At 35.2% G+C, this 25,109-nt stretch overlaps 1 protein-coding gene across 1 annotated transcript in view; it reads right to left on the reverse strand.

The window, feature by feature from the left end:
- Positions 1 to 25,109, reverse strand: part of ANKIB1 (ankyrin repeat and IBR domain containing 1) — a 104,323-nt gene that overhangs the window by 39,861 nt on the left and 39,353 nt on the right. The window contains exons 4-8 of the mRNA XM_044678619.1: positions 16,858 to 17,040; positions 7,880 to 7,997; positions 4,198 to 4,406; positions 1,522 to 1,610; positions 149 to 293 (exon numbers count right to left, since the gene is read on the reverse strand). Coding sequence (XP_044534554.1) covers positions 149 to 293; positions 1,522 to 1,610; positions 4,198 to 4,406; positions 7,880 to 7,997; positions 16,858 to 17,040 — 744 coding nt within the window. The remainder of the gene's footprint in view (positions 1 to 148; positions 294 to 1,521; positions 1,611 to 4,197; positions 4,407 to 7,879; positions 7,998 to 16,857; positions 17,041 to 25,109) is intronic.

Consider the following 25,109-nt stretch of genomic DNA (forward strand, 5'->3'; position numbering starts at 1 on the left):
CATAAGTGTTCACTGAACTGAATCTGAGTCATGCGTATGATTGTCCATGGGTTTTAAAATAAAAATTAGACTGTAATGATGATTTGAAACTAAAATAATGAAGCCAAGCCCATGTTTTACACAGACATAAATAACTTAATCAACTTACCTTAATATCAAACTGTAGGTATCGTTTGTCCATCTCCTTGGAAACCACACTTTCAATGACATCCACTGGTACCAGCTGGAAACAATCATAGGCTGGGCAGAAAATGTTGTGGGCTTCACCTTCTTGAATTTTCAGATTTAAAAACCTATCAAAGTTATGAATTAATTGTTGGAAAAAGGAAGAAATCACTGAAAATAATTATGAAACTAGTTCCATAACAGTGTTGGTTTGGGAGGCACATGCTGCCAAATTTTCTTCTTTATAAGTGAACAATTATGTGACCATGAAAGGCATGGAGAGAATTACAATATATGAATTCCAGAATATTAAGGGAAATACAAAAATAAATGATCACATCTCCCATTCTATACTTAAATCTTTCCATTTCATAAAAAAATGAATGCCATTTTAAATGTAGTATTAAAGAATTACATTATAACTGGTTTGCACACATATTAATCCAACTTCCAAATAACTTTAAAAAAAAGAGGAGAATACTGGTATGTATTATGAATGACAAAAATTTTAAATCAAATATATAATTGGCATTTAGTAAAAACCAAAAACCGATGAACATCTGTGAACTCCTTTCTGCCTCAATATGTCTCTACCTTATACTCTCATGATTTCCCGCCAATCAAAGAGAAGAGGGAGTCACATCCTTCCCTGAATCTCAACTTTCAAAAATGTCAAGGGCCCTTTGCATTCACAGTTATCGCTCCCTCTCTAGCATATTCAATTTCTTTGCCTGTATTAGTCAGTTCTCTCTCCTCTGTTTTCAAACTGTTTTATCCCAGTTATCCTTTGTTTTTCTATTCCCACTACCTTTTTTACTTTGCATCTGAACTACTCTAATAGTATAAATGGACTCCTTTCAAACTTATATAATATTTCCACTTAGGAGAGAGGAGCTGGACTTGTAATATCTCTGGTATAAGGAACTGTTGGGTTGGAAAGATCCCTATCTCTTCTTTGGGACTGTGCTTTTTCTTAAAAATGCCATTACATTTAAAAATTTTTATTTATATATATTTTTTACATGGTTACGTGATTCATCTTGCTTCCCCTCTCTCTTCCCTCCCCCCAACCGGAGTTGTGAAGCAAGTCCATTGGAAAATACCATCACATTTACTTAAGCAACTGTTTCTTGACATATTTAGGCAACGTTTCAAAATAGCTTTCATATATTAAAACAACAAAATACTAAAAGTGCACCCATTATTTATGAAGCAAAACTTATCACCTCTGATAAGAATTTCACATAATTATATTAGTGAAAATTTTTTACTATAAGGGCAACTTAAGTGCAAGGTACTTAATTATTTAATTGGGGAATTATTTCATAAGAAATATTAAGTTACATATATACTTACGCTTCCCAACATGCTCTACAAAAGTCATGTCCACATGGCATATCCACTGGATCTTCAAACACAGAAATATTGCACATACAAATGTCACACTGTAGAATAATTAAAAAAAACAAAACACAATATACAAAAAACATAATTTAGTGTAATCAATGAATTTGTGAAGGATATCATTTATGATTTTAAACACTGATGAAATTAAAAAATAAATATTAACAATTAGCTTTTATATAGTGCTTTACTGTTTGCAATGTGTGTGTCTCATGTTATTTAAGCTTAAAAACAACTCTGTGAGATAAATGTTACAATTATGTCCTTTTTACAGAAAACACTGTGAAAATTTAGGTGGTGTTGTGGCCAGGGACACAAAGCTTGAAAGCATTTTTGGCAAGACTTAGATGTAGGTCTCCCTGATAAAGGTGTGTGCTTTAAAAATTTGTTCCCTAGGGGCAGCTGGGTAGCTCAGTGGAGTGAGAGTCAGGCCTAGAGATGGGAGGTCCTAGGTTCAAACCCGGCCTCAGCCACTTCCCAGCTGTGTGACCCTGGGCAAGCCACTTGACCCCCATTGCCCGCCCTTACCAATCTTCCACCTATGAGACAATACACCAAAGTACAAGGGTTTAAAAAAAAAAAAATTTGTTCCCTGGGGACTTCATTTCCCAGCATTCTTTACTTTTCCTGGGGTTTTCTTGTCTTGAGTCCCGGTGTTAGACCTGGGTGTGGGCCTGTTTATAAATTTGCTGAAACCCATGCTGGGGGTCTTTTTTTTTTGGGACTTTGGCTTTGGCCCGAGCGTGGTAGGCTCCCGAGTTTCTGGCTCTTTGCCCTGCTCACTCAGCTGAAAGAACCCCTTTTCTCTCTCACTTTGTTGTTATTAAATCTTATAAATTTAAATACCTGGAGTATTTATTCATTTTTAGTCTTACGGAGGCTAACACCCTATCCACTACATCACCTGTTAATTAATCACTGTGTCTGTACACACCTGGTCTTATCTGATTGCTTTTCTAATTCTTGTTATCTCTCATGCTATTTCTTTTTCCTTGACAAACACAAAAAGATTTAAGATATTAGAGACCAAGTACATCTGTCACTCTTGAGGAGAAAATAAGCTGTTATCATTGTCTTTGCAAACCATTTTCATTTTTCGGTCTGTACTCCTCCTTTTACCTCATCTCTGAGTGGCCTTGGTATGACTTCATTATTAGTTCAGGGGTTCTTAACCTTTTCGCATCATGGACTCTTGACAATCTGATGAAAACTACGTCCTCTTTCTCAGAACAATGTTTTTTAATATAGATTACAGAAGAAAACCAATTTTACTGAAATAGTTAGTAGAATTATTAACCACCAAAAAGCTCTCTGAAGGTCACAGAATCTGAACTGGCTAGGTTGCCCAGTATGTAATTAGGATCTGCTTTCCAGAACTCTAAATCCCAGCGTCCCACTTTCATTCTCACACTACATCCTTATGTTTTGGAGATAAAATTTGTGTGTGACCTTGCCCCTCTCTCTCTTCCCCCTGATCGTGCTGGGAAAGCAGGTTTTTTACATGGCAGGGGAATCTGCACATGTGGTCTTATTTTTGTTAGGTAATTAGGTTTGAACTTCTATTTCTTTGAGTTTATTTTCTTCCTACTTCCTACTTCAAGTGATTATAATTATTATTAATTTAAATCTTATACCAGCTTTAGTTAAATTCCTTTTGCCCTCTCCTTATTCCTCTCTCTCAGACAATATTGTTCATAATTATTCATCACTCTCTTTTATAATATAAACAAGGTTAGAATATAGCCTGGTGATAAAACAGACAACTGCTGAGCAGGGACTGTCCTTGTCTTTCTCTGTATTCTCAGAGCTCAGTACAGTGTCTGGCACACCGAAAGCATTTGAGGATTACTGACTGACTCTTAGTTTTCTAATTGTGGTAATTAATTTGAAATATTATTATTTGTTAATAATAATCAAAGTTAGTAAATTATAAGTAATAACAGCAGGGGCACCTAGGATTTCTATCCCACCAGGCACTGAGCTAAGTACTTAGCAAATATTATCCATTTGATTTTCACAACTACCCTGGGAGGTAGGTACTACTATTATCCTTATTTTCCATTTGAGGAAAGAGGAAAATGGAGATGAAATGACTTGCCCAAGGTCACACAACTACTATCTGATATCAAACTGAACTCAGGTTTCTCTGACAACAGGCTCAGTGTTCTCTTCATTGTTCCACTGAGCTACCACTACTAAACTGGCTAAACTTCTGTATGAAGTTCTTATAGTTGGCAAAACTGTAGCTTATTATCTATGTCACGTGTTTTGATTTTCACATACTTGTTTTGGTAATTCAGAATTACAGCATTTCAATTGTATACCATGTTATTTCCATTACTATCATTCCTTTTTAATTTAATTTTTAAAAATTTAATTTTGATTTTAGCTCTATGAGATCAACAGTGAGTGTAGGAGATGCCTGACTCAGGAATAAATTCAACATCAATAGCAAGCATTCTTACTGTCAAATATAACGAATTTCATATTTTCTGATGTTAATTCCTTCTTCTTATGTACACTGCCTACTAATTATTTTCGAAGAAAGAACTCAAGAAACAAAGAAAATCACAACACATTTAGAAATTCAAGTATTGGGGCAATGATCAGTTTCAAGTTAATGCCTACCAAAGCTGTATCCAGGTCACCAGGAGATAAACTAATTTCATCTGGAGAAGTGACAGAAGAGCGAGTAGTTCTTGGAGTTCGAGGAGAAGGAAGTGTGTCCCAGGCATTGTAGCCACTTGGGGGTGGGGTTGGCATCTGAACACCTGAACGTTGGCAGCAGTTCTCTGGGTTAGACATCCATGCTTCAAGTAATTTCTCCCTGTCCCAGTCTTCAACAAAAATAAGAAATATATGCTTAGGAAAAAATAAAATGTTAGTTTTAAAAAATCCTAATCATAAATGAGGTTTAAGAGCAACTAAAGTTATTTATAAAAGCAAACATAAATATATACATATATACATATATATAGGGGCAGCTGAGTGGCTCAGTGGATTGAGAGCCAGGCCTAGAGACTGGAGGTCCTAGGTTCAAGTCCGGCTTCGGACACTTCCAGCTGCGTGACCTTGGGCAAGTCACTTGACCCCTACTGCCCACCCTTACCACTCCTGGGCCAAGGATGGTCCCTAGCCCGGATGAAAAAGGAGGAGGGTTGGGCGTGGGGCTAGCAACCCCACCCTGTAAAAACTACATCTGCTAAAGAAACTGCAACCTAAAGTAGGGGCAGCTGGGCTAGCTCAGTGGATTGAGAGCCAGGCCTAGAGACGAAAGGTCCTAGGTTCAAGTCTGGGCTCAGACACTTCCCAGCTGGGTGACCCTGAGCGACTGTGTGTCCCATTGCCTACTGGTTGTGGCCCTATGCTCCTAGAATGGAGTCCCAGGATAAAACAACAACAACAACAAAAAAAAAAAAACCACACCATATATATTTACACACACACACACATATATATATATTTTGCAGGGACTTATAATTCATGAAGTCAGAAGATAGGGGTTCAAAAGCACATCTCAACATGTTTACTTTAAGAAAATAATAAAACTCCTCAGAGTCTTAAGTGTTTATGTATAAAATGGGAATAAAATGTATGCTTACCTTTCTCACAAAATAATGAGAAAAATACTTTCAAACATTAAAGCACTTCATAAATAAGTTATTTTGTGTGTGTGTGTGTGTGTGTGTGTGTGTGTGTGTGTGTGTGTGTGTGTGTGTGTGTATATTGTATCAAGCCATTAAGAAAACAAAATTTGTATTTTAAGATCTCAGATTACATGAAGGAAGAAAAGACCATCATCTGACTTAATACCTCCATTCTACCAATTAAAAAAAAAAAGGCAACACATTGATTTTTCCAAGATATATTCAACTATTAATAATTCCAAGTGAAAATGTTAAACAAATATCTGTAAAATGGTGAAATATGGACTAATGAGAATGAGGGAACTTGAATTCCTTTAGTTGTCACAATTTGGCCTCTCACACCAACACTATACCCTTTCAATCACAGAAACAAAGAAGTGGTTTATTCATTTAAGTCAATTATGGAATTCATGTAATCCTCTGGCTATGCAGACTCAGAGTCCAATTTCAGCTTTTCATTTATTTGAGATAAGACATTATCTAACAAATGTATTAGGGCTTTTAAACTTTAGGATGCTGCAAATTCCCTCTAGAATCATAGCTTACCTCTATTAAAGGATGATGGAAAAATAGCCTCAATCAGGTGATACATAACAATATAGAAAAAATTAATTATAAACAATCAAGATTTTGGATTAGATTCCACGTGAAAATCCAACCTAATCTTCTTTAAAATATAAAAAAAATTATCTTCCTACTATGAGAATTTTTGAGGTGGCAAGGTAAAAACATTTTATTTTAAAAAGCTGATGGATAAAAATCTTGTAATTTTAGCTCTACATAATGGCAATAACCAGATTAGTCATGAATTTTCATTGAATTACTGATAACATTTTCTAAAATGTTTGGACTATTATGTGACAGATAGGCATGATGAAGATGAAAGAGTACTATAGACAAACTAAACTGTTCTCGTGAGACTTTTTCTAGTATAGTCTTGTTGCCCGATTACATAATGTTGTGGAAATTTTCTGCATAATTTTTTACTAACTTTTCAATGGTCAGAGAAGTAGTAAAGAAATTAATCCATGGTCTGGGTGTGGTTTTATTGTTTTGATTATTTTCAGAGACTAAGGAAAAGGGAAAGAAAAGGAATACTCTTGAGAGAAAGGAAAAACCTTTCACAATTGGAACACAACTCTGGGGCTGATAAGGGGCAAAGGAAAGGCAAAAGTAAAGGGCATCTAGGTCTTCCTAGAGATTTGTGAAACCTCTGAGAGAAGAGAAACATATCTGACACCTAAGATTTACAATTAAAACACACAGAAATAATTTTACGAAAATCATGTAATCTCTCCAAAGCTCAGTCTACTCATGAATAACAAATTATGAATCAAAAATGGAAGAAATGGACTAGACGACCTTTGAGGTACCTTCATTTGTAAATATACAATGACCTTAAATGCAGATGAAAAGGACATAAAATCATTTAAAGGATTTAGTTTTGGGGTATTAGGTATAGTGACACTTGAAAAGTCATCTTCTATGAAAACACACACACACACACACACACACTCACTCACTCACTAAAGCGATGACTTTATATTCATAACCCACATGCATCAAGGATGAGTTTGAAAATAAATTGATACCCCAGGTCCATTTCAGATAAATTCAAGAAGGCATTATCTTTAGAAGGCTGGTCATCAGGTGATCAATTTTTTTTTACCATAACTCATCACAATCTTTTATATTAATGTTGAAAAATTGTAATCTTTGTACATGCATGAACTATAACAATGAAAATATGGATCTTTGGAGATATCGTAATATAGAATACCATACACACTTAATTTTCTCTGTGTTCTCTTGAAACTGACAAAATTCTAGGCTCAAACAACATTAAAATTATAATTTTGATGTAACAAAAATCTGATATACAATATGAGAATAAGCTATATGATAAGAGCATTATTCTCATCAAAGTCCTTCAGGAGAAATATAATACATTACATAACACCTTATTTGACATATATTTGTGATAGGAAGATTAAAATAGTTAAAAAAAAAACAACCTCTAAATAAGAGACCTGAGTTCAAATCCCACTTCTATACTTTCTAGCTGTGTGATCATGGGAAAGTCACTTATTCTCCAACTGTGCTTCTTCTTACACATATATAGAGATAATAATGTCTATAGTATCTATTTCATAGGTGACTATATGGTTCAAATGAGAATGAACATAAAGAATTTGTAAATCTTAAAGAACTATTAAATTCTAGTTATTGTGATTACTTAGTGAAAGGGAAAAGCTCACACAAAATAAAATTAACACACCTGAAATCTTTTTCTTTAAAAATTTTAATGATCTACTTTGGCAAGTCATCAACATTTTCTTTCCAGTTGGAAGACTGAAGCCAAAAAATGAGATACTAGATTGGAAATGATTTTCAAAACTGTGCTTAAACTATACACTTTGCTAAAATGTGGCATTGTCAACAATATGAAAGCAGATCACAAACCACAGAATCGTAAGTCTACTGTTCTGTTTTTCTCATTTGAATTCATAACATAATCAACACTTGCTGATTCCTTGACTGAGCTATTACCTAAAACTTGATATCCTTTAAGTAAACATAAAAAATATCCACATATATTTATCTTTACTCATGTTTTCATAGAAGTACTGAAAGCATCTGGAAGCCTCTAGATTTGTCATTACCATGAGCTCTGAGTAAAGCCTCTGCAGTGAACAATGGGGCCTGAAGCATGTCAGCAGATTCAACTATCAACATATCTTTTAGTCTTCTAAGATCCTGTGGTCTTAATCCTTCGTATGGCTGTGAAAAGAAGAGAATCAAAGTTAAGCCAGATGTGGATTAACTGAAGATTGAAAAAGTTTTGCTATTTACTGAAACATTACAACTGTTTTTCATTTATATTGTAAAGCCTAAGAGAATATGCTTTGGAGGTAAGGCTACATGTTTCCAGTCCTTCCTCAGAAAAATACAACTGCAGAGGGCAGCTGGATAGATTGAGAGCCAGGCCTAGAGATGGGAGGTCCTAGGTTCAAATCTGGTCTCAGACACTTCCCAGCTGTGTGACCCTGGGCAAGTCACTTGACCCCCATTGCCTACCTTACCACTCTTCTGCCTCGGAGCCAATATACAGTACTGACTCCAAGACAGAAGGTAAGGGTTTAAAAAAAAAATACAACTGCAGATTATGATTTACAAACGCCTCAAAGAACAGCATGACAAGAAAAAGTAAATAAATATTACTGCTGAATATAGACTAATGAAATAATTATACCATCTCTAGAAATCTATAAAAAAAAAATAAACCACCTTTAAAAATACTTCTTAGGAAAAAATAAAAATACTTCTTAGAAAAACACAATAACAAGAACAGGAAAATAAGATTTCTTCCCAAAAGTATTCAAGCAGAATTTAAAGAAACAGGAGTGATAAGGGGAAGAATGGGCTTGAAATGCCATAGATGAAACCTCATTCTTCCTATTAGTGTATCAATTTCTTGTGAGACTAAACTGAGGAATGTGAGAAGGGGATGTATCAAAAGAGAGGATACGGGGGAAGGAAGAAATATATCAATCAAGTCTATGGTCAAACAAGAAAGGGAAGATAATTCCTATAGTTCCCCAGCTAAAAGGGAGGCTATAAGAGAAAGGTGGCAAAAGAAGATATTGAAGGTGGGAAGATAGGAGAGAGATCTGGAATCAATGAAGCACGGTGGTGCTCCTAAGGAAGACTCCCAAGGTGGAAAGAGATATATTTTATAATGGAATATTAAAACCTTACAAGAGGTATAATCTTAAGGAGTTGGCACAGAGGGAGATGATCATGCCCAAGTAGAATGGAAACTGTTGCTCCTAAGAAGAACTTGTAATCCAGAAAGATGGAAGAGCAAGGAACCCTAGAGGAGACTACACCCTGCATAGAAGTGGGAAACAGAGAGGTACAATAGAAAAAAGGGGTGTGTGTGAGGGGTAATATCCTCAGAAAGTGGCAACAAGAAATTGTGCAGAAGGTAATCATAATTGGCATTATATGGGAGGAGTTATGATGGTAATAGCAAGAGTCATAGTGGTAATAGTTCTAAGAGCCAAATTTTATATAGCATTCTAAGCTTAGAAAAGTGCTTTACATGTTGTTTTAGTCTTCACAATAACCCTTCTTAGCTGAGCATAAGATTATAAAGTGAAATAATTCAGAAAGAAGTTTATAAAGTTGTCCAGCAGAAGAGAGAGCAGAAAAAGGTGTCACCCATTCCCCACAAGTGTCTCTAAGTCACACATTACACAGGATTTAAGTAAAGGAACAAGCAAACATTAGCTGGCTGGCTAGCATGGTAGTCATTTACAGAGAGATGATAACTGAACTTATGAGAGCTAATGAGCTACTGGAAAGTATATGTAGAGAAGTAAAAGAGGCCCAAGATAGATCCTTGGAGTAAATATAGGTAGGGATATGGATTATGATACAGGAAAGGAAACCAAGGAGTGACAGGAGAACCAAAAGAGAACGTCACCAAGAAAAAACCTAGGAAAGAAAGCCTTTCCAGGATATAGGGGAAGTTTGCAGTATGAAACAATGTAGAGGTCAAGAAGGAAAAGATAACTGCATATGGTAATTAAGAAAATATTGGTAGTGTTCATGTTTAAGTTCCTAATAAAAAAAAGAACTTATTAAGAAAGAAATCATTGGTAACTTCAAAGATATGATTTAAGGCCTATATGTGGTAAAGCCAAAAGTCTGGGTTTGATTACCAAGAGTTTAGTAAGTGGAAGTTTTTTCTTTGTGAAATAGAAGAGTTGTTAAAGTTGGTAACTTCAAAGGGACTGCAGAATTAAATGAAGATTTGTCTTGTTTTTGAAAGGATGAAAAAGAAGTATGCAGTGTTTAGGAAGAAGTGAGGAACTACCGAAAAATAGAGGAATAAATCAGAGGAGATGGGATTAATGGCAATGAATAAATAAACATAAAGTACCTACTATGTGCCAGGTAATGTGACTAAGCTCTGGGAATACAAAGAAGGAAAAGATAATTCCTGTATGCAAGGAATTTACAATCTAGTAGGGGAGACAACATGCAAACAAGTATATATAGGAAAAATAGGAATTAACAAATCATTAACTAGAATTAAGGAGTGTTGGAAGGGTTAAAGTGAAAGAAAGGATTTTAGTTGAGACAAAGGAAATTAGGGAGATCAGCATTCAAAGCAGAGGAGAGAACATTCTAGGCATGAAGGAATGCTAGAGGGAAAATGCCCAAAGTCAAGAGATGCAGGGTCTTGTTTATGGAACAGTTAGGAGGGCAGCATCACTAGATTGCAGAGTATATAGCAGGGATTAGAGAGTTAAGGTATAAGAAAACTGGAAAGGTAGGAGGGGGTTTGGACTTCTTTTTGGTATATGTTCCTCCAACTATATATAACAAATTTTAACATTTGCTTTCCAAAATCATGAGTTCTTTCCTCCCTCCCTGAGACAGTAAACAATTTAAAATATATCATACATGTGTGATCATGCAAAACATATTTCTAACTGGTCACCTTGGAGAAGGTTCACATAAAACAAAAAAAAGAAAATGAAATGAAAAATAGTATGATTAATTAAGTCCATACTTTCCACCTTAGAATCAGTACTATGTACTGGTTCCAAGGCAGAAGAGTGGTAAGGGCTAGGCAATGGGGGTTAAGTGACTTGCCCAGGGTCACACAGCTTGGAAGTGTCTGAGGCCATATTTGAATCCAGGACCACCCATCTCTAGGCCTGGCTCTCAATCCACTGAGCCACCCCAGCTGACCCCACGATTTATTAATAGCATTCAGATTCCATCAGTTCTTTCTCTGAAGGCGGATAGTAATTTTCATCATGAGTCCTTTGGAATTGTCTTGGATCATTGTATTGCTGAGAATAGGTAAGTCATTCATAGTTACTCTTAGTACAATATTGCTGTTACTGTGTATAGTTTTCTTGGTTCTGCTCATTTCACTTTACTTTGCAATCAGTTCATGTAGGTCTTTCCAGATTTTTCTTAAATCATCCTGTTCATCATTTCTTAAAGCACAATAGTATTCCACTATAATGATATACCACAACTTGTTCGGCCATTCCCCAATAGATGGGCATCCCTTCAATTTCCAATTTTTTTTTTGCCATCTTGAGATGTTCTAAGTAATGTAGGTACATTTTTCCTATAACAAAGAGAAGCTATAAACAGCTTTGTACAAATAGGTCTTTCCCCCCTTTGTTTATTTTAAATCTTTATCTCTTCTGGGACAGAGACCAAGTAATACAATTGCTAGATCAAAGGACATGCAGTTATAGAGCTTTTTGAGTATAGGTCCAAATTGTTCTCCTGAGTGACTGGATCAGTTCATAACTCCATCATAGTTACAAGGTGTTCCACTTTTCCCATATCCCCTTCAACATTTATCATTCTCATTCTGTCATATTAGCCAGTCTAATAGATGTGAGGTGGTGTGCATTTCTCTAATCAATAGTAATTTCCATTTTTTTCATGTGACTAGAGATAGCACTGATTTCTTCATCTGAAAACTTCCTGGTCATAGTTTCTGAACATTTATTAAATGGGAAATGGCCCTTATTCTCATAAATTTGAATGTGTTCCCTATATAACTCAGAAAAGTGACCTTTATCAGAGAAACTTCAGTGTACTTTTTTCCCCTAGTTTTCTTTTTCCCTTATAATATTGGTTGCCATTAGTTTTGTGTAAAAACTTTTAAAATTTAATATAATCAGAATTACCCATTTTACATCCCATAATGCTCTCTTTTTAGGCCATAAATACTTCCCTTATCCAAAGATTGGACAGTTTAACAATTCCACGCTCCCTTAATTTATGGATCAACCTCTATGTCAATTTAAATCATATACCTATTTTGACCTCATCTTGGTATATTTATAGTGTGAGATGTTGGTTTACACCTAGTTTCTGCCATACTTTTTCCAGTTTACCCAGCAATTTTTGTCCAAAAAAAAAAAAATAATAATAATTTTCTTGTCCTAAAAGCTAGGATGATTTTAAAGTTTATTGAACACTAGATTACTAGTCATTTTCTACTGTGTATTGTGCACCGTATAAAGTCCACTGGTCTACCATTCCATTTCATAGCCAGTACCAGATTGTTTTGATGATTATTACTTTATAGACCATTTTGAGATTAGATATGGGTGAATCACCTTCCTTCCCAGTTTTTGTCCATTAATTTCCTCGATATTTTTGACCCTTTGCTCTTCCAGATGAATGTTATTATTTTTTCTAGCTCTTATAGCACTTAATAAGTAAATTAATTTAGGAGGTAGAATTGTCATTTTTATGTTATTGGCTTGGCCTATCTAAGATCAATTAACATTTTCCCAATTGTTTAGATATGATTTAGTGTGAATAGTGTTTTGCGATTGTATTCATATAGTTCTTGAATTTTATCCTGGCAGGTAGACTCCTAAGTATTTTATATTATCTAATTATTTAATGGAATTTACTTTGTTTCTGGTCTTTGTGGTAATGTATAGAAATGTTGATGATTTATGTGGGTTTATTTTGTTTTCTGTAAAGAATTCTAAAAGTATACCATCCTATTATCTGCAAAGAGTGACAGTTTTGTTCCCTCATTGCCTTTTCTAAATTCATCAATTTCTTTTTCTTCTCTTATGGCTATAGCTAGCATTACTAGTATAATATTGAATAACAGTAGTGATAATGGGCATCTGTGCTTCATCTATGATCTTACTGGGATGGTTTCTAGCTCATCCCTGTTACAGATAATGCTTGCTGATGGGTTTTTAGGTAGATACTATTATTTTTTAAAAAGCTCCATTTATTCCTACATTCTTTATTGTTATGAAAGAACTTTAATGCCAAGCAGACCATTTTGTATTTGCTCCTGGAAGCAATAGGGAAACACTAGTCTACTGAGTAAGGGCAGGGGTGTGGGGAAGAAGATATAACATGATCAAACGTGTTTTAGGAAAGTCACAGTGGTGGCTGAATGGAGGATGGATTAGAGTGGGGAAAAGACTTGAGGCAGGCAGAACCACTAGAAGCTATTGAAAGAATCCAGGTATGAGGCGATGAGGTGATTAAGGCAGGGGTAGGGGTGTGTAGGGATGGTGGCAGTGATGCGGAGGTGTCAGAGGGGAGAAGAGAGTGTATTCAAGAGATTTTACAAAGGTGAAATCAACAGACCTTGATAACAACAGGGTGAAAAGTCCAGAAAAGACTCTTAGGTTGTGAGCCTGATGGACGGGAGGGTAGTGTTGCCCTTTATAGTCATAGGGAAGGTAGGAGTAGGGAAGGTTTAGGGGAAAGACAATGAGTTCTGTTTTGGATATATGGAGCTTTAGATATCTACTGAACATCCAGTTTAAGGTATATCTGAAAGGCAGTATGAAGGTCTGAATCACTTCTCTGATACAAGCCAACTGACCCTGGGCAAATCACTTAAAACTCTCTGATTCATCAAGTTCTTCCTTTTATAAAATGGTAATAATAATAGAACCTACCTGATAGAGTTGTCGTGAAGATAAAATAAAATCTATGCAAAGTCCTTTTCTAACCACAAAATAAATAAACCCTCACAACAGCACTATATACATGTGAATTACCCTTCACCCAGTGACCAGCTAGGTGAGAGCTAGATGGGATAGTGGAAAGACTGCCAGTCCTGGAGTCAAGAAAATCTGACCTCAAACACTTACTAGCTATGTGAACCTGGGAAAAGCGTGTCTGGTATACAGTAGACACTTAATAAATGCTTTTAAAATTTCCTTTCAACATCTTTCTGATGATGAATTTTTTTGAACTTAGGTAGGTATTTACCTCAGCTTGTAAATATATACTTCTCTTGTGCTAGTCCCAAAACACCACTCCACATGTACATATGTAACTGTTTCAGAGATAGGACATGACAACCAATGAGTTTTCTTACTACTTTATCTACCTACAGCATATGCTTTACCAGTATTAGTAGCTATCTCGAGAAGACCAACACCTAAAATATAGCCCATTCATAACCTCCCCTTTCTCAGTTCTAGAGTTTTTCTAAGAGAAAAGTAAAACTGATTGTGTAAGCATGTAATACTAGTACAGTGAATGTACTGGCTTATGTCATGTTGACTTATAGACAGAACAGGCTGGCTGTGAGCACTTATCCAAAGGAGATGCTTAGTGCTGTAAACATTATCAATTTTTAGGGACATTTGAGAACCTTCCTCCCCCAACCCCCAAATGAAACTGCTTTGGAGTTTTCATTATGAGCTCACTGCTTAGCTGTATAATAGATCAGCTTCAGAAAGGAAAGACCACCTTTATTTTCATTATTGGTACAAAATGCTATATTAAATGTTATAGGTTACTTGCAACTTAGTGAACTGAAGCAGATTACCCAGTATAATTTTAGTTCTTGCAGAAATATGAATGAGAATGCTCTAAATCTGCAGAAAAAAATCTTTTCTTTGACATGTCTTTCTATTTCAAGAACAACCTTCTTTTCAATCTTATTCTTGTAAAGGCCTCTGATTCGACTTTATTTGAAAATGTATTTTTTTTTAAAGCTACTCTATTCTAAATGCTTTGGAATTTGATTCCCTTTAAATATGTCTAAAAAATCTTTACGTGGGAAAATGGAGTGTACTAGGGTAGTTCATGGATTCCAAATCCTCCCCAAACATTCTATCAAGGCTTCAAGACGTGCCACTCTAAAATGAGATAGGGGAGGTTCAAGGTAGTGGCTCAGTAGCAGCAAAAGCTGAAACTACTCTGATCAATCTTCCATACCAATCTTTAAAAAGCACTCAAAAAGAAAGGAACCCAAACTCAATGACAAGACAGAGTCACAGGCCTCTCCAGCTGAACACAACTTGAAAGGCAGGCAGAAAGAGTCAATTTTCACAGGATAAGGGAGGGACCAGAAACAAAACTGCACACAGAGAAGTCCTCATCTATCATGGTGGGATCTACAATTAGGCTTGAGATGACTTTGGGACCCCTAGGATACACTGGCAGAGGAGCACCTCAGACACACCTCTTGAGGTCCCATGCCCTGACAACAGTTGGTAGGGAGGACCAGGGGTCTATTTATCTGGCTGGGTACCTTTGGGCCTTCAAAGTGGGCTACACCAAAGGTTTAGCCCCAGGGCAGATTAGCTCAACTGGCTTAATTCAGTAAACCAGCAGAGAGAGAATCAGGAGGCCTACTACATAGAAGAAACAAAAGGTACAGAACAGGATGTTTTGACTTACATACTGAACAACCTAAAAATTTTAAAAAGTCCAGATACAAAAGGACTTGGTAAAAATAAAAACAAAAGATTAGAGGAAGAGGTGAGAGGAAATTTTGGACATTATCTGATCCTCACTTGTATCTCTTGGAAAAAATATTGAACACAATTACACCTCTCCTCCTAACACACACGGAGACTGCAGCAGAGAAAGATATTAAATTCCAAAGGGAAGGAGGAAGAACAGGGACAAGAGAGGGATAGAGAGAATTTTAAGAGAGAAAGAATTTGAAGGGCAGAATAAAAGGGAAGGAACAGTGTAAAAACCTGGGATTATGGGCACAGAGGATAGCAGAGGAGATATCACCCAGAAGTAGTGAACCATTTCCTGTCTAGATGACAAGTGTTAGGCAAATGGGAGAGTAAAGAGGAAAAAAATTTAAAAGGAGAGGGTGGAAAGAAACATGCAATCAAAACATCTAAACTGAATATGGAAATAAATATACTTACTCATACTAGAATAGAGAATAAATATTTACATGGTCCCTACTCTGTGCCAAGCCCTTTACTAATATTGCCTAATTTTATTCTCACAACCCTGAAAGGCAGGTGCTGTTACTCTCCCCATTTTATAATTGAGGAAACTGAGGCAAGCAAGGTTAGTGACTTGCCCAGAGTCACATGGCTAGGAAGTATATGAGGACATATTTGAACTCAGGTGGTTCCTGACAGCAGGAGGCCCAGCTCTGACCACTGTGTGACTCAGAAGAATTCATCAAAAGTTGTTTACAAGAAACACACAAAGACTGACAGAGTTACAAAGAGAAACTAAAAGTGAAAATGACATTGAACTTCAACTGAACTGGGGGGAAAAGAAAAAAAAAGAACAGGGAAGGCAAAATATTGGAGAGTATCTGTGAAAACTGGTTTTTAACTGCTATTTAAAAAATATTTTTTTAAATGCAGAAAAATCTTCCTGATAAAACACAGCATCTCTTTTTAAGTTAAAAAATGAAAAAGCAAAAAAAAAATAAATGAATCACTCCTTAACATAGTAAATAGTATCTATCAAAATAGTAAACATTATCTATATTAGAAAAATGTTGTCTTTCCAATAAAAATCAGGTTTCTGACACAACCATTATCTGATATGGTTTAAAAAATGCTGGCTATGCCAATAAGAGAAGGGAGAATAAACATTTTGCCAAAAATGAAACAATTATTATTCTTTACATGATAGTTTATTTAGAGAACAATGTAGACTAAAAATTAATTTCAACAATAACTTCAACAAAATATAAGTCTATACAAGTCATCATCCTTTCTGCAAATTAGCAAAAATAAATAAGAAAGTAGAAAATGAAAAGAATCTATGATAAACAAGTTTCAAAATTAAGATTTGACCATAGATAAGAAACTATCACAAAAGTTATCACCTCTCTTTTGTCCAAAGCAGCATATTCAGCTTCTATGTCTTCAGCTTCTGGATCTCGTGAGAAAACCATCTGAGACTCCAGATTGAGGGCCAGGTCTTTGTGGTGTTGCTTTTCAGCACAGTCACAAGGAGTATCTTTATTTTCATTCTCAGCAAACAAATCTCCACCATGTTTTACTAAAAGCTTAAAAATATTAAGACCAATCAATTACAGACTTTAAATGAAGGCAAAAAACAATACATGTGATATTCAAGTAGCCCTTTAAAAAGGTCTGTGATGAAACAGCCTATCTGGGTGTTTTTAGAGATATACATAAACGTATCAATACATTACACACATCTAGACAATTAACAAACATCAAGACAGGAAGTATCTCCTCATTTTTAATTCTACCTAGCAATTTATTTATTAAATGCCCACTATGTGAGAAGGAACATGGCAGAGCTGGGACTGGAGTCACAAAGATATGTGGTCAAATATGACACATAACCCATCTGTGCACCAGACAATTCTCTGTGAGTGTAAGTTATAGAGAATGTGCTGGACTCTGTTAGTGGAGGGAAATCTTCTACTAAGAGTTCCCTATAAAAAAGGGAAGAACAATATGCCAGCTTCTACCATAAACCTCTTGTTTGGCCATAACAAGGGCACATCACTTAGTAAAACCATCCATTCAATCAATATTTTCAGGGCATCTAGTATGTGCAAGATGTATCAAGTGCCGAGAAGCCAGAGTTAAAAAGTTCTAGTGCTCAGAAGCTCACTGTTCAGCACAAAATATGAATATGTTTAGCACTTATATGAATGATCCCAGGAGCAAGGAAGGCTGCTGCATACACAGTGCCTCTTTTCATTCAATGCATTAGTTAAATACAGCTTCTGGGGGCATCTAGGTGGTAGAGTGAATTGAGTGCCAGGCCAGAAGCCAGGAAGGTCTGAGTTCAAATCTAGCCTGACACTAGCTCTGGGACCTTGGGCAAGTCCACTAACCCTGTTTGCCTCAGTTTCTTCATCTGTCAAATGAGCTGGAGAGGAAATGGTAAAGCACTCACAGTATCTTTGCCAAGAAAACCCCAAATGGGGGCATGAAGGGAGGGAGGAAAAGATGAGTTCCCACTATAGTCCAGCTTAGTTTGTTGGTACAGACCAGGCCCTCCTCACCCCCTTTTTATCTACTCTAACCCTCCCTTATTATCTGTGAAATCTGCCTTCAGGATGGCTTTCTTTCCTTGGAGTTATCACTGTGTAGATAAACTTGACCCATCACATATACTGTGCTGCTGTGATACCAATTAACATTATTATTAACTCAATTTGGCTAAAGTGGGAGGAAGGAATGGGAAGTGGAAAGGCCTAAACTTTACTGAGCTGCTGCTGAATCAATCTTGCTCTAATAAAAATCTCTATGTATGGCATTAACAAATATGGGAAAACACAATGTAGGAAAGAACCTGTCAAATGTCAGGGCTAACTTCCAGAAGACTAAGAACTTAGCTACACACTGGCCTGGTAAAGTTGTCCTCCTCAGCACTTTTAATACCTGTAGCAGGGACCTGAGTCATTTTGAAAACTCTTTGTATTGCTGATATTAGAAGTTTTGAGTAGACTAATGCTTGAATTTTGAAATAATTTATTAGGAGTTTGAAATGTTATAGCAGGCCAGTCTCTTTAGATAGCTTTCAATTAGCATAACTAATACCTGCCTACCTGGAGGCTCAGCATCTTCTATTAGTTGGGTCTTGGTTTGGCCAAGTCCAGTTGTCACACAGGCACTGCAGGGATTATTTTACCTTTTCCCTCTATATACAGTGCCTAATGGTGACTGGCCTAACAGTAGTAGACACATAAAAAAAAAAAACTTACTTACATAAATATATGATCAATGTGCAAAATAGGTTCAGATGAGTATATTTCTATCTACTTTATGGGATTCAGAACACAAAATTTAACATTTTAATTTATAAATTATAGTATTTAGTTATTTGTGTTACTTCATCATAATCCTTGGAAGGTAGGGATACATTTAACATTAATATGTGCCTATAGCATATCATGTACCACCATAACTTACACATAGTAGGTGCTTAACAGTTGATTTAATTAACTAGTCTTAAATCTCCAATAAAATTAGACCACAAATTTGCAGCAAATTTATAGTCTATAGCACTGTTTGCTTTACTTTTATTTCATTTATAATATTGAATAAACTTTATTAAATGGGAAATTTTGAAGCCTAAAGAATTATAATAAATGTAATAAAATGAAAAAGTGATGTAGTTCTAGGGAAGAAAATGAGTATCACATGCTGTCAAAGGGAAGGAAAGAGAATGAAACACAAACAATATATTTATTTTAGTACTTTTTCCCTCCTCGCTTACCTCTGCCTCAACCTAGGTATATTTTAAGTGGAAAACCAAATTATTTTAAAAGTTTTTCTTGTTGGCTGTGGTGGTTCATGCCTATAATTCTAGCTACTACTGAGGCTAGTGATCTCAAGGCTCTGAGCTACATTGGTTATCTATACTAAGTTCAGCATTAAAATGGAATAGAGAACCCCAAAGAACAACAGGCAACCAAGAATGGGAAACTAGTCCAGATCAGAAAGAGAGCAGGTCAAAGCTTCTGAGCTGATTTGACTGAGACTAGGTCCAGAGAGTAGCCCCTATAATGCCAGTCTAGGAGAGATAAGGAGGCCTAATCTTTAAAAAACAATAAGACAAATTTTTTAAAAGGGGGGAAAAAAAGAAAAACATTTTCTTTGTAGAATTCTCTCCTTTCTGTTTTCTCCTTAACTAGAAAGGAGAAACTATGGGTGAAATTGGGTTCTTGATGTATTGAGCAGTTTCACAGCACTTTTTATTAGTCTATTTTCTTTTGCTCTCTTTTCTTGTTTATTGTTCATATGTTTTCTACATATACATGAATACTATGTTCCCTTTCTCAATTCAATGAACCTTTCTTTGTAATAATAAATTAAAAAAAAAGGGAAAAAGTAACTCTACAAAACAAATAAATTATATTCATAGCATCAAAGAATACAACATTCCATACCCATAGCTTCCCATCTCCCTAAAAGGAACATTCAGTGTTATCAACTTTTTTTTTTTTTTTTTTTTTTAATTTTAAACCCTTAACTTCTGTGTATTGACTTATAGGTGGAAGATTGGTAAGGGTAGGCAATGGGGGTCAAGTGACTTGCCCAGGGTCACACAGCTGGGAAGTGTCTGAGGCCGGACTTGAACCTAGGACCTCCTGTCTCTAGGCCTGGCTCTCAATCCACTGAGCTATCCAGCTGCCCTCTGTTATCAACTTTTTAAAGCAAAACTAGGCCATTATAACTAATATATTCATCCTGTTTTTAATCCATTCATTCTATTTATATTGTTGTATTCAAGTATAGTTTTCTTGATTCTGATTATTTCACACTATTTCAGTTCATGCCTTCCCATGCTATTGAATTCTTCACATTTGCTGTTTTTTATGGCACAGTAATATTTTTGTTATTCATGTGGCAATCTCCAATATAAAGTTTTAATAGGTTAAAACTGCACCAAGACTTTTGGGATATTAAAAAAAATAAACAAAAGCATCAGGATCTTAGATTCTTTTTTGCCTTTCAGGCAAGAAGTTGTAATGATGTGGTCTGCTATCAAAAAGTTCTATAGGTATACATTTTTCTCATAAAGAATTTTGATCTGATCATTCTTCGTGAGATCTATTACCAGAGATCTGTCAGTATCATTCTTTTAATTCGACTATCTTGAAAATCAATTCCATTTTTGCTTTCAAAATTATTCTTTCTCCTGCATAGTTTTCTGTTTACATAGCTGGTTCTGATTCAAATGTTTTCCCTGGCCTTGTCTTCTTTAATGAGATTTTCATTCCCTCATAGAGCACAAAAGTATTAAGGTATTAAAAAGTATAAGAATTATGGTTCTGTCATCATAAATGTTGGCAAATTTTACATTTTTAAGACATTTTACTGTATGCCTGTCAGTTTTACATTCTTCTAATACAACATGGTAAATTTAACTTGTTTTTCTTGTTTTGTGGGGTAATATTGTTCAGCCTACTCTGTCCACCACCCTTCTCTGTAACATCTTGAGAATTATAGTCTAAACCTCTGTTGCCATTAGTTGCTTTATGTGTTTGAAAAAGAGATCAAGTATTTTCCTGGCCAGAGTTTTCTAGACTCTCTTTGCCTTTGTTGTGGCTATAAAACTAGTTAGTAATTTATCAGTCGATGTTCTATTCTTTATCTAGTTCCCATTTTTCATCAATAAGTAGGTTAGTTGTGGTTAGTGAAATTATCTGTAGTGTGTTCATCACATCTTTCCTTTCTCTTTAGTATTGATTGTGAAAAATTCTTTTAGAAGATGATCATTTGTTTGCATACAAGCAGTAAACAATCATTTCCTCTCTAAGATATAGTCAATTTCATTTTTTTTGGGTGATACTCTCTAGTGCTTGCCATGTTAGGTGGGATTAAATCGGCAGAGCAAAAAGCAAAAACAAGTTATAAATTATCCCCAAGGGAAAGGATTCTTGGATTAATTGGGGATGTCGTTTTGGCTACCTTTTTGGGGGGGGGGCCTCTTGACTTCTCACATTGCAATTCATCTCCCTATCTTCAGCCTGGTCGCATCCCAACTTTAATCTGGCAAAGAAAACAATGGAAGAATAAACAGACCATTGTACGAATTGCCCAGATCTAACTGCTCTGAACACAGATGTTTAATCCTCAACTTGAGGCTTAAAGGGAAAGGGACCTTGAAAATATTACTTTTCAATTAGATTGTAAATTGGTTTCATTTTAATATTTATAATGTGAAAAGTTGTTCTAGTAATTCTTTGCATAAAGGTTCTTTGCTATGTCATATGTTGTATATACAAGCTTTTTATTCTACCACTGTGGTATATATCTGGGGAACTCATGCATTGAGAGAAGGGTAGAAGATATGTAATATTTATCTATGATGCAAAATAAGTAAGAATTATTAGTAAAGGAAATTTGCATACCCATGAGGTTTACAAAATGCCTCACCTATAATGAACACATTTAAGTCTCACAACATTCCTATAAGAAAAGTATAAGCATTATTGGCTCTATTTTACATGTAAGAAAACGGGTTTGGAGAGCCTACATGATTTACCCACAATCACCTGGCCATTGAGTATAAGAAGTAAGATTACTAGGCATTTTTTATTCTGAGTATCCATTGCTCAACACTAACATCTCAGTAAAATTCCTATTATACTATCAATAATCATTATATAAAATTGTCAGCTATGACTGATCTATTGGGTAGTTTTGTCAATTTCCTTATTTTCTGCTAAAAAAAAAACAACAACCAACACAAAAAACTTTGTCACAAAAGGAGACATGTTTGAGAAAGAGAAATACTTTGAAGCTAATTACATAAAAAAAACAAAAAAGTTATCACTGAAAATTAGATAAGAAAATTTTAAATTAAACATTCCAATGCCCCAGATCCTTCTTTAGCCAATTAATATTGTCCTCAAGATTCACCAATTCTCTACACATGTGCACAGATCAAAAAAGTTTTGCCAATCACAAGCTGTCATGCTGGGAGAGAATTAAGCTCTTTTCTGACTTTTATAAGATTTAAATCAATGTCCAATACTCCAAGTATTATATTTTATAAAGTTTATTAATAATCACTTGAAGTAAAGGAATAAAAAGGAAAAAGAAGTATAAAAACAAAATTATCTAACCAAAGTAAGACCATGTGAATAGTTCTCTTGCCTCTCCTAAAAAGCCTGCTACAGCCAGCTGTGATCACAAGAAGAGAGCAAGAGAGGTGGCGCTAAACAAAATATATCCTCCCTATGTCAGCATGTAACGTGAGAAAGAAAGTGGGATGCTGGGAAATAATTAGATTCTAATCACACACTTTAATCAATGAAAAGGATTTTGTTCAAATCAAAGTGTTTAGAGTGTGAAGTATTTTGTTTTATGATATCACTAAGGCATAAAGCCATACCATTTTAGTTCTGGAAGAGGAATTTGTAGATGAATATCTCATTTTAAAGATGAAGAAATTGAGGTTCAGGAGCATTCAATTACTTGACTAAAATTAAGGAAATGGTGACAGAGCTATGGCTGGTGCCCAGTTTTAATATTTCCTGTCTCTCTTTCAAATTAAGGGATTTTATGAAATGCATTTTATTTTAATGAAAAATAAAGACTTCAATGAAATTTTAAACCTTTACATTCACGATCATTCATTTAGCATTTCCATAGATAAGACTAAAAAATGAAATAATATAGAGGGAAGTTGCCTAAATAAAAGTAAACAAATGAGATGACTATCATGATAGATCTAAAAGAATCTGAGTCTTTCCATGTTCTTTTTAGTAAAGAACCATGTACCACACCAATGCAACCACCAACAATTTGGAAATAGGTCTTGATCAAGGACACATGACAAAACCAGTGGAAATGTGCATCGGCCATGGGTGGGGGGAGTGCGGGGGGTGAAGGGGAAAGTAGGAGCATGAACCATGTAACCATGTTAAAAATGATTATTAATAAATGTTTAAATTAAAAAGATAATAAAAACCATATGCTTGTATCAATAATAAAAAAAAAACAACCATGGCACTGCCTGAAGATGTGTGAGATATCTCAAGATTTCTCCTAGATAAAAGATTCTTTGAATATTATAAAAAGGGTCATAGTTCATCCTATTTACCTAATTACATAATCCACTTGATGTCACAAGGAAATCTGAAAACCAGTATTTGCATGTATATATACACATACATGAACACATTTTCTTTGCAAAAATCAGTTTAACAAGCTATAACATCAAATTATATTTATTGCTAAAGGCAGAAGACTATTCAAGAAGTGTGGGGAAAAGTAAATATTAAAATTCATGGTCAGTTATGTAAGGCCACTCTTTTCATAAAGCAGGCTGAAATGATCTCTGTGATCAACAATTAGTCTAGTAGCTGAAGTAATTTATATAGGGCCCTACCAAAAGCATTTTACATACAGCCAAAGATGTTCTTTGAAGATAACAGCACTGAAAAGCAGTCTCTTAAATCTGCTCCTCATGTAACTTCATCTTGTGACAAGATATACCTGTAGACAAAGTAGAAAACCATAACGGGAGAGGGTTGGGGAGGGGAAGGCACTATGTGCTTTTTCTCCTAAGTGTCTAGTTGATAGAGGATGTCAGTAAATAAGACTAATTGTTTTAGAATGAACCTACCACACACCAAACTGAGTATCCTGGAAAGTTTCACTGGAATCACTTATATGGCATATTGAACATGTCAAAAAAATTTACAGCATGGTCTTAGAATCAAGGACTTTCAAAGTATAAATGAACATGATAAGGTGTTTTAAACAGTATATTAAATCACCTAGTGAAAGGCTTGATTATTACTGCTACCAAGATAGGCAGAAAATGTTACATATCCTTAGTTTAAGAAAAATATGTTATTTATAATCACAAGACAACTGGTCTAAGATTTCATACACCCTGTGAGATAGTCTCGTGAATTTATGATCTCATTTCATGTGAGCTATTCCTATCACTAATACAGATTGCAACCCCTTTATGTCATTTTATTCTGGGCAATTTTTGCCTATACTGTTCCATAAACCTCCTACAGAAATTCTTGTTAAGTAGGAGGCCTTCTTCTCCTTTTCTTACTTGATTAGATAGGGATAGCGAGGGAAGAGAGGTAACTTCTATTAGGCTGTTAATCAGTCTTTTATCACTGCTATAGGACCAGCCTAACTGCTTTTCTTGTCCTATGTGTCTATTATGTTATCTTTTATGCTAACTCTTGGGGGTTAAATCATTGCTAATAATGCATTGCACTATATTTAAACACATTGTTGCCCTCTGGATAATTTGGTGTATATTGGGAGGAGGGAAATAAGTGGGCTTCAATTTATTTTTTTTTCTAATTAAAGAACCTTAGGGTTAAAAGCAATTATAAAAACCATTTAGTCTAACCCAGGTCTAAAGTATGAATTTCTTCTATTATTTGAGAGGCTACAGAGGTAATCAAGTTTCTTCTGCTTATTTTCCAACATTAGCTGCAATGTTCTCTAAACAGATGTTTATATGGTTAAGTGGAGTCATCACAAAACTAACTGAAAGCATAGTTTAATGTCTACCTTATTTATGTAAATATACTGAAGGTGAGATTTCTAAGTGTGAAAAATGCACATGGCGGCAAATCTTCAGCCAGTGTGATTTTAATCTAGG

Source organism: Gracilinanus agilis, chromosome 5 (assembly GCF_016433145.1).
Source record: "Gracilinanus agilis isolate LMUSP501 chromosome 5, AgileGrace, whole genome shotgun sequence".
NCBI lineage: Eukaryota > Metazoa > Chordata > Mammalia > Didelphimorphia > Didelphidae > Gracilinanus > Gracilinanus agilis.